The sequence below is a fragment of the Heptranchias perlo genome, chromosome 16, assembly GCF_035084215.1.
Source record: "Heptranchias perlo isolate sHepPer1 chromosome 16, sHepPer1.hap1, whole genome shotgun sequence".
Taxonomy (NCBI): Eukaryota; Metazoa; Chordata; class Chondrichthyes; order Hexanchiformes; family Hexanchidae; genus Heptranchias; species Heptranchias perlo.
The window spans coordinates 62717011-62736153 of record NC_090340.1 but is presented as its reverse complement, the minus strand read 5'-3'; the positions used below and the strand labels follow the sequence as shown (position 1 = coordinate 62736153).

Below are 19143 nucleotides of genomic sequence, written 5' to 3'. Positions count from 1 at the left end.
GCGGAGAGGTTTAGGGAGGAAATTCCAGAGCTTTGGGTCTGGTTTGAGATTTTACTGAGCTCGGAGATCCTTTAGTCTTTTCCCAGTTCTGTACATTCCTTACTGGGATATATATTTGCTGTTGAAATGTCTCAAAGTGCTTCACACTTTAAAAGTGCAGTGATTGTTCTATGGCTCACCCAGAGAGACACAATCATTGCACAATGTTCACAACCCCCACAAGACTTGTCACCCGACACTTGCCAAAAAAATGGTCCTGCACTTTGATCTTATTCGCTCTCCCATAACGAGAAACTTTTATAAAAGTCATAGAATCTTACAGCAAAGTAGGAGGCCATTGGGCCCATCGTGCCTGTGCCAGCTCCGTTGAAAGAGCTGTCTGATTAGGAAGCAGAGAGGAGTGTGAGAGAGAGAGAGAGGCAGAGAGAGAGAGAGAGAGAGACGTGGAGAGTGAGTGTTGACGGAGAGGTCTTGAGTGTTCAGGCTGGGCCTGTACATCCAGCTGATGATTGTTTCCTTGCAGGAGGCCATTACTTGGATCCCATTGTTCGGATCGAGGACGGATTGATTCGGGGAAAACAGCTGGAAGTGGAGGGAAGTCCGAGGGCAGTGTTTGGATATTTAGGGATACCGTTCGCAGCTCCACCTGTGGGGCCGCTGAGATTTGCCCCTCCCCAGAGACCAGCACCCTGGAGAGGGATACGGACCGCCACAAACCATCCTCCAAAGTAAGAACTTTTCATTCGCTTCAAAACTTGTTTACATAAAGCACCAAATTAACATCATCAAAATATTTTCAAGCGATTCACACATTGAATTTCTTTCTTCATTTCAAAAGGGAATTGGATAAATAGTTGAAATGGAAAAATTTGCAGGACTATGGGGAAAGAGCAGAGGGAGTGGGTCTAGTTGGACAGCTCTGTCAACGAGCCGGCACAGGCATGACGGGCCGAATGGCCTCCTTCTGCACTGTACGATTCTTGTGTAAGCAATTCTGTACCAGAAAGATCCCACAAATAGCGACAGTTCACCTGTTTTTGGTGTTAGCTGAGGGAGGAATATTGTCCGAGATCCCAGGAGAACTCCTCTGCTCTTCTTCCAATTTGGCCAACTCGGCGACACCCACATCCCTGAGAATGAATTAACAAAAAGCCTCTGTGACTCCCCACCTCTCCTGAATGTCACTAGAGGAGGGTCACAGACATGCAGATTCACTGTATTGGGTCCAATTAATGCAAATAATACAACATTCAGTATCATAACCAGGGTCACGAATCAGCCATTGAGTTAATGCTGCCTGTACTCAATCCCCTGGATTCACCCTCAGCAACTCTCTGCATTAAACAACGGAGCCCCGAGATGAGGGATTGACTGAAGAGTGAAAGTGGAAGAGGAATGCAGCGTTCAGGAACAGTTTTCAATTATCAAAGGCTTCGTCTCCCTTCCTCTCTCTCTCTTCCTTTCCCCCAGGTGTCTGCAGAAGGTAAGATCTTCTTCCCTGATCTCCGTGCCCTCCAGTGAGGACTGTTTGTACCTGAGTGTCTATTCTCCAGTGCATCCTGCGTATCAATACAGCCCCCTACCAGTAAGTCACCATTTTGTTGGCCCGCACCAGAAATTGTACAGTTGATTTTAACCCCTCCTCCGACACCCCCCGTCCCTGCCTGAAAGGGCGGTGGAAGCAGATTCAATAGTAACTTTCAAAAAGGTATTGGTTCCAGACTTGAAAAAGAAAAATTTGCAGGGCTATGGGGAAAGAGCAGGGGGAGTGGGACTAATTGGATAGCTCTTTCAAAGAGCTGGCACGGGCATGATGGGCCGAATGGCTTCCTTCTGTGCTGTATGATTCTATGATTCACTGGGCAACTACAAGTACACCAGCCGAGGGCATCGGACCAGCACTGGACTGGTGTGAGGTTGGCTGCCTGCAAGGTATTCTCACTCACCTTCCAGTGATGGTTCAGAACTGGTCATTCTGACCTCCCAGGTGTGGCAATCAGGGTGGTGTCGTGGACGGGTGGGAGTTGGGGCTAAAGCATTCCGTAATAAACTATTACTTTCACTCTATTGTCCCTTTTTGTTCTTTTCTTTTGGTGACCTTTCAGTTTTTTTTTGCCCAGACTCCAAACTTAATTCCCCTGTCTTTTTCCCCCCAATTGCCCCCTCAGGTTATGGTTTGGATTCACGGAGGGGCCTTCATTCTGGGGTTTGGTTCGCTATTTCAAGGATCAGCCCTCGCTGGCTATGGGAATGTGGTGGTTGTGGTGATTCAGTACAGGATCAGTGTGGCCGGGTTCCTCAGGTAAGTGTGTCCGTGTTAGTGAGCAATGGTTGGTGGCCGTTCAGGACAGTGTCACATGGAGAGAATCATAAGAACATAAGAAATGAAGCAGGAGTAGGCCATTCGGCCCCTCGAGCCTGCTCCACCATTCAGTCAGATCATGGCTGATCTTCTACCTCAACTCCATTTTCCCACCTGATCCCCATATCCCTTGATTCCCCGAGAGTCCAAAAATCTATTGATCTCAGCCTTGAATATACTCAATGACTCAGCATCCACAGCCCTCTGGGGGAGAGAATTCCAAAGATTCACAAACCTCTGAGTGAAGAAATATTTCCTCATCTCAGTCCTTAATGGCCGACCCCTTTTCTTGAGACTATGCCCCCTAGTTCTAGACTCTCCAGCCAGGGGAAACAGCCTCTCAGCATCTACCCTGTCAAGCCCTCTTAAGAATTTTATACATTTCAATGCGATCACCTCTCATTCTTCTAAACCCCAGAGAGTATACATAGAAACATAGAAAATAAGAGCAGGAGTAGGCTATTCGGCCCTTCGAGCCTGCTCCTCTATCTCAATACCATATTCGCGCTCTCTCCCCATACCCCTTGATGCTTCTTGTGTCTAGAAATCTATCTAGCTCCTTCTTATATATTCAATGACTGAGCCTCCACAACCCTCTGCAGTAGATAATTCCACAGGTTCAATACCCTCTGAGTGAAGAAATTTCTCCTCATCTCGGTCCTAAATGTCCTACCCCATATCCTGAGACTGTGACCCCTCGTTCTGGACCCCCCCAGCCAGGGGAAACATCCTCCCTGCATCCAGTCTGTCTAGCTCTGTCAGAATTTTATATGTTTCAATGAGATCCCCTCTCATTCTTCTAAACTTGAGTGAATACAGGCCGAGTCGACCCAATCTCTCCTCATACGACAGTCCTGCCATCCCAGGAATCAGTCTAGTGAGCCTTTACTGCATTCCCTCTGTGGCAAGTATATCCTTTCTTAGGTAAGGAGACCAAAACTGCACACAATACTCCAGGTGTGGTCTCACCAAGGCCCTGTATAACTGCAGTAAGACATCCCTGCTCCTGTACTCAAATAAGAACATAAGAACATAAGAAATTGGAGCAGGAGTAGGCCAATCGGCCCCTCGAGCCTGCTCCGCCATTCAATAAGATCATGGCTGATCAGATCCCAACCACAAATCTAAAGAACACAAGAAGTCGGAGCAGGACCCGGCCACATAGCCCCTGGGCCCTCTCCGCCACCCACAGGGCATTGACCGATCCGAACTCAGCTTCATGTCCAATTTCCTGCCCGCTCCCCATAACCCCTAATTCCCTTTACTTCTAGGAAACTGTCTATTTCTGTTTTAAATTTATCTAATGATGTAGCTTCCACAGCTTCCTGGGGCAGCAAATTCCACAGACCTACCACCCTCTGAGTGAAGAAGTTTCTCCTCATCTCAGTTTTGAAAGAGCAGCCCCTTAAATCCTCTTGTAATGAAGGCCAACATACCATTTGCCTTCCTAACTGCTTGCTGCACCTGCATGTTTGCTTTCAGTGACTGGTGTACAAGGACACCCAGGTCCCTTTGTACATCAACATTTCCCAATCTATCACCATTTAAATAATACTCTGCCTTTCTGTTTTCCCTTCCGAAGTGGATAACTTCACATTTATCCACATTATACTGCATCTGCCATGTATTTGCCCACTCACCCAACTTGTCTAAATCGCCTTGAAGCCGCTTTGCATCCTCCTCAAAACTCACAATCCCACCTAGTTTTGTGTCATCAGCAAACTTGGAAATATTACATTTGGTTCCCACATCCAAATCATTGATATATATTGTGAATAGCTGGGGCCCAAGCACAGATCCCTGCGGTACCCCACGAGTCACTGCCTGCCACCCCGAAAAAGACCCATTTATTCCTACTCTCTGTTTCCTGTCTGTTAACTAATTTTCAATCCATGCCAGTATATTACCCCCAATCCCATGTGCTTTAATTTTGCACACTAACCTTTTATGTGGGACTTTATCAAAGGCCTTCTGAAAATCCAAATAAACCACATCCACTGGTTCTCCCTTATCTATTCTACCAGTTACATCCTCAAGAAACTCCAGTAGGTTTGTCAAACATGATTTCCCTTTCATAAATCCATGTTGACTTTGTCTAATCCCGTTGATATTTTCTAAATGTCCTGTTATCACATCTTTTATAATAGACTCTAGCATTTTCCCTACTACTGATGTTGGGCTAACCGGTCTGTAGTTCCCTGTTTTCTCTCCCTCCTTTTTGAATAGTGGGGTTACATTTGCCACCCTCCAATCTGCAGGAACTGTTCCATAATCTATAGAATTTTGGAAGATGACAACTAATGCATCCACTATTTCCATGGCTACTTCTTTTAGTACTCCGGGATGGAGATCATCAGGCCCTGGGTATTTATCAGCTTTCAGTCCCATTAATTTCTCCAGCACTATTTTTTTACTAATACTAATTTCCTTCAGTTCCTCCTTCTCACTAGACCCTTGGCTCCCTAGCATTTCTGGGAAGTTATTTGCGTCCTCTTCCGTGAAGACAGAACCAAAGTATTTGTTTCATTGCTCTGCCATTTCCTTGATCCCCATTATAAATTCTCCCGTTTCTGACTGTAAGGGACCTACATTTGTCTTCACTAATCTTTTTCTTTTTACATACTTTTACAGTCCACTTTTATGTTCCTTGCAAGTTTACTCTCATACTCTATCTTTCCCCTCTTCATTAATCTCTTGGTCCTTTAGACCCATTCTACTCAATCTCTCCTCATAGGACAACCCTCTCATCCCAGGAATCAATCCAGTGAACCTTTGTTGCACCGCCTCTAAGGCAAGTATATCCTTCCTTAAGTGAGGAAATCAAGACTGTACACAGTACTCCAGGTGAGGTCTCACCAGAGCCCTATATAATTGCAGCAAGACCTCCTTATTCTTATACTCCAACTCCCTTGCAAGAAAGGCTAACATACCATTTACCTTCCGAATTGCTTGCTGTACCTGTATGTTAACTTTCTGTGTTTCGTGTACAAGGACACCCAAATCTCTCTGAACACCAACATTTCTTATTCTCTCACCCTTTAATAAATAGTCTGCTTTTCTATTCTTCCTACCAATGTGAATAATTTCACATTTCCCCACATTATACTCCATCTGCCTCCTTCTCGTCCACTCACTTAACCTGTCTATATCCCTTTGCAGACTCTTTGTGTCCTCCTCACAATTTATTTTCCCACCTAGCTTTGTGTCGTCAGCAAATTTGGATACATTACACTTGGTCCCTTCATCTAAGTCATTAATATAGATTATAAATAGCTGAGGCCCAAGCACTGATCCTTGCTGCACCCCACTAGTTACAACCTACTCTCTGTTTTCTGACCGTTAACCAATCCTCTATCCGTGCTAATATATTACCCCCAATCCCATGAGCCCTAATCTTGTGTAACAACCTCTTATGTGGCACCTTATCGAATGCCTTTTGAAAATCCAAATATACGACATCCACTGGTTCTCCCTTATCTAACCTGCTAGTTACATCCTCTTAAAAAAAACTCTAATAGATTTGTCAAACACAATTTCCCTCTCATAAAACTATGTTGACTCTGCCTAATCATTTTATGATTTTCTAAGTGCCCTGTTACTATGTCCTTAATAATAGATTCCAGCATTTTCCCTACTACAGATATCAGGCTAACTAGCCTGTAGTTCCCAGTTTTCTCTCTCCCTCCTTTCTTGAATAGTGGGGTAACATTTGTTACCTTCCAATCCACAGGGACCGTTCTGGAATCTAGGGAATTCTGGAAGATCAAAACCAATGCATCCACTATCCCTGCAGCCAGCTCTTTTAAAACCCTACGATGTAGGCCATCAGGTCCAGGGGATTTGTCGGCTTTTAGTCCCATTAATTTCTCCAGTACTTTTTCTTTACTAATCTGAATTACTTTAAGTTCCTCACTGTCATTAGCCCCTTGGTTCCTCACTATTTCAGGTAGGTTTTTTGTGTCTTCTACTGTGAAGACAGATACAAAATATTTGTTTAACATCTCTGCCATTTCCTTATTCACCATTATAATTTCTCCTGTCTCTGCCTCTAAGGGACCCATGTTTACTTTCACTAATCTCTTCCTTTTTACATACTTGTAGAAACTCTTACAATCTGTTTCTATATTTCTTGCTCGTTTACTCTCATATTCAATTTTCTCCCTCTATCAATTTCTTGGTTATCCTTTGCTGATTTCTAAAACCCTCCCAATCCTCAGCCTTATTACTCTTTTTGGCAACATTATAAGTCTCTTCTTTTAATCTAATACCATCCTTAACTTCTCTAGATAGCCACGGTTGGATCACTTTTCTCATGGAGTATTTATTCCTCAAGGGAATGATTATTTGTTGAGAATTATGAAATATTTCTTTGAATGTCCGCCATTGTTTATCTACCATCATATCTTTTAATCTAATTTCCCAATCTCCCTTAGCCAACTCACACTTCATACCTACATAATTGGCTTTGTTTAAATTTAAGACCCTAGTTTCGGACTTAACTACATCACCCTCAAACTCAATATGAAATTCTATCATATTATGATCACTCTGCCCCAGAGGATCCTTAATTATAAGATTACTAATTAACTCTGTCTCATGACACAATACTAGATCTATAATAGCCTGTTCCTTAGTTGGTTCCTCGACATATTGTTCTAGAAAACTGTCTCTGATGCGTTCCATGAACTCGTCCTCCAAACTACATTAGCCAATTTGGTTTGCCCCGTCTATATGAAGATTAAAGTCCCCCTCGCTTATTGCATTACCCTTGTTACACGCTCCTTTAATTTCCTGAATTACATTCTGTCCAACACTGCAGCAACTCGCCAAGGCTTCTTCGACAGCACCTCCCAAACCCGCGACCTCTACCACCTAGAAGGACAAGGGCAGCAGGCACATGGGAACAACACCACCTGCACGTTCCCCTCCAAGTCACACACCATCCCGACTTGGAAATATATCGGCCGTTCCTTCATCGTCGCTGGGTCAAAATCCTGGAACTCCCTTCCTAACAACACTGTGGGAGAACCTTCACCACACGGACTGCAGCGGTTCAAGAAGACGGCTCACCACCACCTTCCCAAGCGCAATTAGGGATGGGCAATAAATGCTGGCCTCGCCAGCGATGCCCACATCCAATGAACGAATAAAAAAGCCCACTATAATTACTGTTGGGGGCCTGTAAACTACTCCCACCAGTGTTTTCTGCCCCTTGTTATTTCTTAGCTCCACCCATTCTGATTCTGCATCCAGATATTCTGAGCTAAGATCCTTTCTCACTACTGTCTTCATCTCCTCCTTTATTATCAGGACACTGGTCCCAGCCCGGTTTAAGAGGAGCCCGTCCCATCGGAACAGCTCCCTCTTTCCCCAGTACTGTGCCAGCGCCCCATGAATTGAAACCCCTGCTTCCCACACCACTCTTTCAGCCACATATTTAACCATCTAATCTGTTTGTCCCTTTGTTAATTTGCATGTGGCTCAGGCAGTATTCCATAGATTATTACCTTTGAGGTTCTGCTTTTTAATTTGGACCCGAGCTCCTCAAACTCCCTCAGCAGAACCTCATTCCTTGTTCTACCTATGTCGTTGGTTCCTCGGTGGACCACAACTGGATCCTTCCCCCTCACGCTCCAAGTTCTTTTCCAGCTGTGAGGAGATGTCCTTAACCCTGGCACCGGGCAGGTAACACAGCCTTCGGGACACCCGGTCACGGCTGCAGAGAACAGTATCTATCCCCGACCACTACCACATTTCTGTTTACTCCCCCCTGTTGAATGGCTCCCGTACCACGGTGCCATGGTCAGTTTGCCCATCCTCCCTGCAGTCTTTGATCTCATCCATACAGGTAGCAAGTACCTCGTTCCTGTTGGACAAGGTCAAAGTCTGAGGTTCCTCCATCACTGCATCCTGGGTCCCCATACCTGCCTGACTTGCAGTCACATCCTCCTTTTCCAGGATCACTGACCAAATCTAAACTACTACCTAACCTGAGGGGTGTGACCGCCTCCTGGATCAGTGTCCAGATAACTCTCCCCCTCCCTGATGCATTGCAATGTCTGCAGCTCAGACTCTAGCTCAACAACTCTGAGCCAAAGTTCTTCGAGCTGCAGGTACTTACTGCAGATGTAGTTGCCTGGGATCACGCTGCTCTCCACAAACTCCCACATGCTACAGTTATGACACTCCACCTGCCCTGCCATCCCGATCTAACCTTGTTTTATATATTTACTTAATTAAAGTTTTTATGTAATTAATTCACTTAGTTAAATTTTAGTTACTTTTTTAAACTAATTAATTCATCTACTTTAAATTATTAATTTAATAAAGTATTAGCAAGTTATAGGTTCCTAGTTGCTAGTTTAAACCACTCCCCTCGCTTAAGAGAGCAAAGAAATGTATTACTCACCAACCAGTCACTGAGCTGCTGTCCTCTTATGTCAGACTTTCAAACTTCTGTCTGTGTTTGAGTTGGTCTCAGCTTTATATCCTCGCCCTGCTCTCGGTCACTGGTCCCTCTCCTTTATACCCCCGCCCTGCTCTCGGTCACTGGTCTCTCTCCTTTATATCCCCGCCCTGCTCTCGGTCACTGGTCTCTCTCCTTTATACCCCCGCCCTGCTCTCGGTCACTGGTCCCTCTCCTTTATATCCCCGCCCTGCTCTCGGTCACTGGTCCCTCTCCTTTATATCCCCGTCCTGCTCTCGGTCACTGCTCCCTCTCCTTTATATCCCCGCCCTGCTCTCGGTCACTGGTCTCTCTCCTTTATACCCCCGCCCTGCTCTCGGTCACTGGTCCCTCTCCTTTATATCCCCGCCCTGCTCTCGGTCACTGGTCCCTCTCCTTTATATCCCCGTCCTGCTCTCGGTCACTGCTCCCTCTCCTTTATATCCCCGCCCTGCTCTCGGTCACTGGTCTCTCTCCTTTATACCCCCGCCCTGCTCTCGGTCACTGGTCTCGCTCCTTTATACCCCCGCCCTGCTCTCGGTCACTGGTCTCGCTCCTTTATATCCCCGCCCTGCTCTTGGTCACTGGTCTCTCTCCTTTATATCCCCGTCCTGCTCTCGGTCACTGGTCCCTCTCCTTTATATCCCCGTCCTGCTCTCGGTCACTGCTCCCTCTCCTTTATAAGAAATAAGATGAGAAATAGGAGCAGGAGTAGGCCGTATGGCCCCTCGAGCCTGTTCTGCCATTCAATCAGATCATGGCTGATCTTCGACCTCAACTCTACTTTCCTGCCCAATCCCCATATCCCTTGATTCCCTAGAGTCCAAAAATCTATCGATCTCAGTCTTGAATATACTCAACGACTGAGCATCCACAGCCCTCTGGGATAGAGAATTCCAAAGATTCACAACTCTCTGAGTGAAGAAATTTCTCCTCATCTCAGTCCGAAATGGCCGACCCCCTTTTCCTGTGACTGTACCCCTTGGTTCTAGACTCTCCAGCCAGGGGAAACAACCTCTCAGCATCTACCCTGTCAAGCCCCCTCAGAATCTTATACGTTTCAATGAGATCCCCTCTCATTCTTCTAAACTCCAGAGAGTATAAGCCCATTCTACTCAATCTCTCCTCATAGGACAACCCTCTGTCCCGCTCTGCTCTCGGTCACTGGTCTCACTCTTTCTGCTCTCGGGTTTCCACTCCCAGTCCTTTTATCCCCAATAACAACAATAACCGCTAAAAACACTAACCAATGAACTAAATACTTACTGACTTACCCTCGGCTCTCCTCCTTGCCTTGTTTTGAGTCCTCTTGCGGCTCCTTGTGTGCTCCGCTCACCCTTAAATCATTTAGCACCTCCTTCCTCTTCTACACCTAACTCCCACTCTCGCCAAATTCCCAATTGAAAGTTCTCACTCTGTTAGTAATTCTCTCTGTTACAGGTTCACTCTCGGTCTTTCCCAACTTCTGCTTAAGCTCAGAGAGAGCTCAAAGCCAGAGGCTCGTACAGTCTCTATATTTTGGTTATTACTTTTCCTTTGTACACAAGCACATCTGTCTCTCTTTCTCTGTATGCCTTTTCCTATCTCGTTCTCTCTACGTCACTCCCTGTCTCTCTCTCTATCTCTCTCACTCTGTCTCTGCCTCTCTGTCTTTGTCTGTCTTTTTCTGTCACTCTCTTTCTCTCTTCTCCCTTCTCTCAACCAAGAGGCAGCAACTTTTTAAGAACAGCATCCTTTGTTCACCCGAGAAATGGTTTCATCGATGTTGGATCATACAACAATCACCGAACGAGCAGATAATTAGAAAATAACCATATTCTCACTGAAACCGAAAGTGCCAGTTTTAAATTATCAGCTCTACAATTAATCTTTGCTTCCTGCATATTTAGAGATACAAAATACATTGTCACCAATTTTAACCCCCCTCCCCCAACACAACCAAACCTGGCGGAATCCGGACGAGGGGGCAGTTAAAAAGAGCCGTGTCACTGCCCCCCCCGCCTACTCCCCCCTCCGATCTCACCGTGTCCCGATACACCAACACACGAGATTGACGGGCAGGAAAAGACCAGCTGGTCCATCAAACCTTCCCCACACACCATGATGACCGGAGCATCGTGACTAAACACTCCCTCCCTCCCTCCCTCCCCCCTCCCTCCTCCTCCCCTCTCACCTCCTTCCCTCCTCTTTCCCCTCCCCCCAGGCAATCTCCTGGGAGAGACAAAAGAATTCAACAATAACTATTATTACCAATAATTACACAAATACAACGATAACTATTATTACCAATAATTACACAAATACAACGATAACTATTATTACCAATAATTACACATATACAACGATAACTATTATTACCAATAATTACACATGTACAATGATAACTATTATTACCAATAATTACACATGTACAACGATAACTATTATTACCAATAATTACACATATACAACGATAACTATTATTACCAATAATTACACATATACAATGATAACTATTATTACCAATAATTACACATATACAACGATAACTATTATTACCAATAATTACACATATACAATGATAACTATTATTACCAATAATTACACAAATACAACGATAACTATTATTACCAATAATTACACATATACAACGATAACTATTATTACCAATAATTACACATGTACAATGATAACTATTATTACCAATAATTACACATGTACAACGATAACTATTATTACCAATAATTACACATATACAACGATAACTATTATTACCAATAATTACACATATACTCAGGGTCACACTTATGATACCAGGTACCGAAGAATTCACCGTGTCCCAGGATTCGAGCTCGAGGCGATTGGCTGGCCAAGCCTTGTCGAATTCTGAAGTATCTGTTCTCACCCCCCTTTCTTTATACTTTTCTTTCACTCTAACTACCTGAGAATCCGCATGTTTCAAAGTATTACCTCATCCAATTAGCTGGACTTTAGTTTTTCAGGAATAACTCCCCATAACTTGACTCACACTCCCTAATTTTCCAGAACTATGGCAGGTCCCTTTTCAAGGCTCGAACTAACAAAGAGTTTGTTGCCTTTGCTGAATCTCTTATTATCAAAGACTGACCTTGCTCGCTCGCTGTCTGTGCAGTAACTTGTCATCAGCTGAAGTTTCTCTGACTGGAATTCCTTTCCATTTAAACTGACCTGCGAACAGAAACTTATTTAACAAGCAAAAGCTAAAAGTTGTTAATTAACCGTTTCCCTTAAACTCTCTCTTTTTGTTCATTGGCCACAGCACAGGAGACAAATGGGCACCGGGGAATTCCGGGTTCTTGGATCAGGTGGCGGCAATGCAGTGGGTACAGAGGAATATCCCAGTGTTTGGGGGCGATCCAGGATCGGTCACACTGTTCGGAGAGTCAGTCGGAGCGCTCAGCGTCTCTCTGCACGTACGGCAGGAACTCACTTCCCTTCTTTTCTCGCTCTCAAACTATTTGATTTCAGCGGAATTCCATTTGAACAATAACTTTGTGTAAATTTCCTGAGGCTCCGCAGAGGTCGGCTCATCCGATTGGCAGAGCTCCCGATTATCCGATCGTTCAAATCAGTCACCGGGAAATCAGGAGTGCTGTGATTCTCCGATCCGTGCTCTCATTAAACGAGAGGAGATCTTGTAAAAGCCGCAGTTTTTAAGATATAACTTGATCGTTCCCACCACATTCCACCCTCCCCCACCTTCAACAACCCCCCTAAACCCCCCACCCTATACCCCCCGCCCTGTACCATCCCCCGCATACCACCCACCCCCACCTTCACCATCCCCCCATACCAACCCCACCCCACCTTCAACATCCCCCATCTCAAACCATCCCCCTCACCCCATACCATCCCCCCCCATACCCCCCACCCCGTACCATCCCCCCACCCCAACCCCACGCCATACCATCCCCCGCATACCACCCTCCTCCCACCTTCACCATCCCCCCAACCTATACCCCGCACCCGGTAACATCCCCCCATACCAACCCCACCCCACCTTCAACATCCCCCATCTCAAACCATCCCCCTCACCCCATACCATCCCCCCATACCACCCTCCTCCCACCTTAAGCCATTCCCCCCACCCCATACCATCCCCCACATACCATCCCCCCATACCCATATCTTTCCATATCCCTCCCACCCATCCTCTGCCCCAACCCACATTGTTTCTACCCAGCCTCAGCCCATCCCCCGACCTGTCCCCTCCCACTCCCTGCATCGTCCCATCACACCCAGTGCCCAGCCCCATCTACACACCAACCGAGAACATACCGTCACCCTGTCCCTATCCCACCCCTATTCTGCCCTTTGACAAAAGCTGACGTCATTTTTCAAAAACCCACCAAAATGAACCATCTCATTCCCATTCCCTCCAGCGTCTAATGAACTGGGAGCGATGATCTCATTCCCATTCCCTCCAGCGCCCAATTAGCTGGGAGCGATGATCTCATTCCCATTCCCTCCAGTAGCATTCCCAGGAATTCATGGGCATCAGATGAGCTGAGAACACAGACCAGTAAACACGTTCTCCATAAAACTTATTCCGAATGTGTCTTACACGTGCCCTAACTCCCTCTCCCCCCTGTTTCTCTCCAGGCCTTATCTCCGCTGTCCACCGGTCTGTTCCACAAGGCAATACTGCAAAGCGGGAGTGCACTGATGCCTGGATTGCTGCCCCCTCTCTCAACCCAGCTAGCTTATGTGAGTTTGTTCCTTCCGTGCAGTAACGGTGAGGGACACGTTACGAAGGGTTTGTTTAATGTGGACCTCATGGTTCAGTTATCCGAGCAGTGACCTTTCACCTCAGGAGCTCCGACCAAATCCAATTGCGAGCGTATTGAGCATGAGTCAGTGCAGGATCTGTTCATCAGGTGGCCCTGATCATCAGTGCAGAGATAATGACCAGAAAATCTGTTTTTTAGTGATGTTGTTTGAGAGATAAATGTTGGCCCAGGGAGAACACCAATGCTCTTCTTCAAATAGCACCATGAGGTCGTTTATGTCCACCTGACAGTGCAGCACTCGCTCAGTTACGCACAGAAGTGTCAGCCGAGATTTTGTACTCAAGTCTCTGGAGTGGGACTTGAATCCACAACCTTCGGACGTAGAGGCAAGAGTGCTGACCACTGAGCCAAGGCTGACACCTGCCCTGGCACCTATGTCTTGATGTGGCAGTTTGGCTCAGTGATAGCACACTCATCTCTGAGTTTGAAGGTTGTGGGTTTAATCCCACTCCAAGAGCCTGATCACCTGATCCAGGTTGATAACTCCAGTACAGTACTGATGGAGTGCTGCATTGTCAAAGGTGCCAGTTTTCAGTTGCGATGTTAAACCGTGGCACCATCAGCTTGTTCAGGTGGACATAAAAGAGCAGGGAGTTCCTCCAGTGTCCCGGTCAACAATAGTCCCTTAATCAACACCATCAAAAACAGATTAACTGGCCTTGGAGAGGGTGCAGAGGTGATTAACCAGAATGGTACCAGGGATGAGGGAATCCAGATATGTGGAGAGACTAAAGATGCTGGGATTGTTCTCCTTAGAACAGCAAAGGTTAAAGGGAGTTTTAATTTTTCTTGTATTCGTTCATGGGATGTGGGCGTCGCTGGCAAGGCCAGCATTTATTGCCCATCCCTAATTGCCCTTGAGAAGGTGGTGGTGAGCCGCCTTCTTGAACCGCTGCAGTCCGTGTGGTGAAGGTTCTCCCACAGTGCTGTTAGGAAGGGAGTTCCAGGATTTTGACCCAGCGACGATGAAGGAACGGCGCTATATTTCCAAGTCGGGATGGTGTGTGATTTGGAGGAGACCGTGCAGGTGGTGTTGTTCCCATGCGCCTGCTGCTCTTGTCCTTCTAAGTGGTAGAGCTCATGGGTTTGGAAGGTGCTGTCGAAGAAGCCTTGTCGAGTTGCTGCAGTGCATCCTGTGGATGGTACACACTGCAGCCACTGTGCGCCGATGGTGAAGGGAGTGAATGTTTAGGGCGGTGGATGGGGTGCCAATCAAGCGGGCTGCTATGTCCTGGATGGTATCGAGCTTCTTGAGTGTTGTTGGAGCTGCACTCATCCAGGCAAGTGGAGAGTATTCCATCACACTCCTGACTTGTGTCTTGTCGATGTTGGAAAGGCTTTGGGGAGTCAGGAGGTGAGTCACTCGCCGCAGAATACCCAGCCTCTGACCTGCTCTTGTAGCCACAGTATAAATGTGGCTGGTCCAGTTAAGTTTCTGGTCAATTGTGACCCTCAGGATATTGATGGTGGGGGATTCGGCGATGGTAATGCCGTTGAATGTCAAGGGGAGGTGGTTAGACTCTGTACTAAGGAGAAACTGTTTCCATTGGGCGGAGGGTCGGTAACCAGAGGACACAGATTTAAGATAATTGGATGGGGAAACATTGTTTTTACATGAGTTGTTATGATCTGGAATGCGCTGCCTGAAAGGGCGGTGGAAGCAGATTCAATAATAACTTTCAAAAGGGAATCGGATAAATACTTGAAGGGGAAAAGTTTACAGGGCTACGGGGTACAAGCGGTTGAGTGGGACTAATATTTTAGTTCTTTCGAGGAGCTGGCACCAACATAGAATCATAGAATCATAGAAGTTTACAACATGGAAACAGGCCCTTCGGCCCAACATGTCCATGTCGCCCAGTTTATACCACTAAGCTTTACGGAGTAGGTCCTGGCCCGATTCGATCTACCAAAATGCATCACCTCACATTTATCTAAATTAAACTCCATCTGCCATTCATCGGCCCACTGGCCCAATTTATCAAGATCCCGTTGCAATCCTAGATAACCTTCTTCACTGTCCACAATGCCACCAATCATGGTGTCATCTGCAAACTTACTAACCATGCCTCCTAAATTCTCATCCAAATCATTAATATGAATAAGAAATAACAGCGGACCCAGCACCGATCCCTGAGGCACACCGCTGGACACAGGCATCCAGTTTGAAAAACAACCCTCTACAACCACCCTCTGTCTTCTGTCGTCAAGCCAATTTTGTATCCAATTGGCTACCTCACCTTGAATCCCGTGAGATTTAACCTTATGTAACAACCTACCATGCGGTACCTTGTCAAAGGCTTTGCTAAAGTCCATGTAGACCACGTCTACTGCACAGCCCTCATCTATCTTCTTGGTTACCCCTTCAAAAAACTCAATCAAATTCGTGAGACATGATTTTCCCCTCACAAAACCATGCTGACTGTTCCTAATTAGTCCCTGCCTCTCCAAATGCCTGTAGATCCTGTCCCTCAGAATACCCTCTAACAACTTACCCACTACAGATGTCAGGCTCACCGGTCTGTAGTTCCCAGGCTTTTCCCTGCCGCCCTTCTTAAACAAAGGCACAACATTTGCTACCCTCCAATCTTCAGGCACCTCACCTGTAGCTGTCGATGATTCAAATATCTCTGCTAGGGGACCCGCAATTTCCTCCCTAACTTCCCATAACGTCCTGGGATACATTTCATCAGGTCCCAGAGATTTATCTACCTTGATGCGCGTTAAGACTTCCAGCACCTCCCTCTCTGTAATATGTACACTCCTCAAGACATCACTATTTATTTCCCCAAGTTCCCTAACATCCATGCCTTTCTCAACCGTAAATATCGATGTGAAATATTCATTCAGGATCTCACCCATCTCTTGTGGTTCCGCACATAGATGACCTTGTTGATCCTTAAGAGGCCCTACTCTCTCCCTAGTTACTCTTTTGCCCTTTATGTATTTGTAGAAGCTCTTTGGATTCTCCTTTGCCTTATCTGCCAAAGCAATCTCATGTCCCCTTTTTGCCCTCCTGATTTCTCTCTTAACTCTACTCCGGCAATCTCTATACTCTTCAAGGGATCCACTTGATCCCAGCTGCCGATGCATGTCATATGCTTCCTTCTTCTTTTTGACTAGGGCCTCAATCTCCCGAGTCATCCAAGGTTCCCTACTTCTACCAGCCTTGCCCTTCACTTTATAAGGAATGTGCTTACCCTGAACCCTGGTTAACACACTTTTGAAAGCCTCCCACTTACCAGACGTCCCTTTGCCTGCCAACAGACTCTCCCAATCAACTTCTGAAAGTTCCTGTCTAATACCATCAAAATTGGCCTTTCCCCAATTTAGAATTTTAACTTTTGGGCCAGACCTATCATTCTCCATCGCTGTCTTAAAACTAATGTAAACAATTTTACAACACCAAGTTATAGTCCAACAATTTTATTTTTAATCCCACAAGCTTTCGGGGGCTTTCCCCTTCCTCATCTCCTTTATGATATGATGCTGAGGGAAGAGATGGGGCTGGGGGTCACCAGCACAGAGATGGAAGCTTAACTCATTGCCAGCGGACGATGTATAAGATGTAAGGTCGCAAACCATATGGAAAAGGTAGATCTGGAACACTACTTTAAACCCTGACAGGAGGAGAAAGGGGGGGCACAGGGTCAAACCGGGGGAAAGGGGAATTCTTCACCACCCCAACAACAACAACTTGCATTTATATAGTGCCTTTAACGTGGTAAAAGGCCCCAAGGGGCTTTGCAGAAGCGTTTATCAAACAGAATTTGACATTGAGCCACTTAAGGAGATATTAGGACAGGTGAGCAAATGCTTGGTCAAAGAGATAGGTTTTAAGGAGAGTCTGAAAGGAGGAGAGAGAGGTGGAGAGGATTAGGGAGGGAATTCCAAACTTTAGGGCCTAGACAGCCGAAGGCACGGCCGCCAATTGTGGAGCGATTAAAATTGGGGAAGCGCAAGAGGCCAGAGATCTCGGAGGGTTGTAGGGCTGGAGGGGGTTACAGAGATAGGGAGGGACGAGGCCATGGAGGGATTTGAAAACAAGGATGAGAATTTTAAAGAATGATCAACACAAAAAATGGTCTTCCCGGTTGTGGGGGGGAGTGCAGGAGAGGTAATTTGAGAAATGGTTGGATGTTGTGATGAGGGGACAGTCGATGGATGAGGTCGGATGGGTAGAATAGGCCTTCCCTCACACGAGTCTATCTTGTGATCTTGATGTACGTGTCTGGGGAGACACCAGGAGGGCAGTGGGGAGAATGTGAAGGACCTCATGTTTTGTGTCTGATCTTCTCATTTACAGGAAGCTGCTGAGATAGCGGGCTGCAGTAACACACAATCCCAGCTCCTGCTCCACTGCCTCAGGAACAAAACAGAAGAGGAAATGTTCCAAATCATCACAAGTGTGGTGCGTTTCTTTAAAAATACATCGATCTTTTTTTTTAGTTCGATCGTGAGAGCTGAAAAGGCAATCACCGTAAGATTAGTTCATGCAGGACCCTTACAGCCAGTAAGGGGTCTTTCATCCCCATCCGTCTTTCGGAGGAGATGTTAAACCGAGGCCCCATCTACCTGTTTCAGGAGGATGTTGAAAGATCCCCTGGATCTATTAGAGGAAGAGCAGGGGGAGTTCTCCCCGGTGTCCCGGCCAACCTTCATCCCTCAACCAACATCACTAAAAACAGATTAACTGGCCATTTATCTCATTGCCCTTTGTGGGATCGTGCTGTGCAAACAGAGTGGATTACGCACTTACCTACATAACAACAGTGACTGCACTTTGCAGTAACTCATTGTAGGTCATACACTGCGAGATGTTTCCGAAGGATGTGATCAGGTGCTGGATAAATACAAGTTATTTTCTGCTCTGAGAGGGGGAAGAACAGTCCCTGAGGCCCAGTGTCACTATTTCAGAGCCCTTTCTGAAAACAGTCAAATAAGTTGCTGTTCCCTCGGTTTCCGGACGTGGATTTTGTGAATACTTTTGTTCAAACAGTGAGAGGTGAGCGTCCCCACTGGCTCACTTGGGACATGCATCATCCAGCGAACCATAAATAAAAACAGAAAATGCTGGAAACACTCAGCAAATCAGGCAGCATCTGTGGGGAGAGAAACAGAGTTAACGTTTCAGGTCGATGAACCTTCATAAGAAGTTGGAGATTAAACAGTTTTTAAGCAAATACTGAGCCAGAGAAAGGGGGGAGGAAAGAACGAAAGGGAGGGTCTGTGATAGGGTGGAGGGTGGGAGTGATTAAATGACAAAAGGGATGATGGTGCGAGGCAAGGAGGGTGGGAATGGGACAAGTAAAGAAACAAAAGCTGGGTCTAGAGGAGCTGTAAATGGTCACATCAGAACCGTTACCAGCACCTGCTGTCCAAAAAAATGGGAGCAGTTGTTCTGGTCTGAAGTTATTGAAATCAGTGTTGAGTCCGGAAGGTTGTAAAGTGCCTAATCGAAAGGTGAGGTGCTGTTCCACGAGCTTCCGTTGAGTTCCATTGGAACAGTGTAAGAGGCCGAGGACAGA

The 19143-nt window shown here is 46.2% G+C and overlaps 1 protein-coding gene across 1 annotated transcript in view; it reads left to right on the top strand.

Annotated features, from left to right (window-relative positions):
- The window catches only part of LOC137333826 (uncharacterized), an 86920-nt gene that overhangs the window by 47168 nt on the left and 20609 nt on the right, over positions 1 to 19143 (top strand). Inside the window, exons 14-19 of the mRNA XM_067998187.1 lie at positions 524 to 728; positions 1471 to 1585; positions 2169 to 2302; positions 12085 to 12238; positions 13428 to 13532; positions 17922 to 18026. Coding sequence (XP_067854288.1) covers positions 524 to 728; positions 1471 to 1585; positions 2169 to 2302; positions 12085 to 12238; positions 13428 to 13532; positions 17922 to 18026 — 818 coding nt within the window. The remainder of the gene's footprint in view (positions 1 to 523; positions 729 to 1470; positions 1586 to 2168; positions 2303 to 12084; positions 12239 to 13427; positions 13533 to 17921; positions 18027 to 19143) is intronic.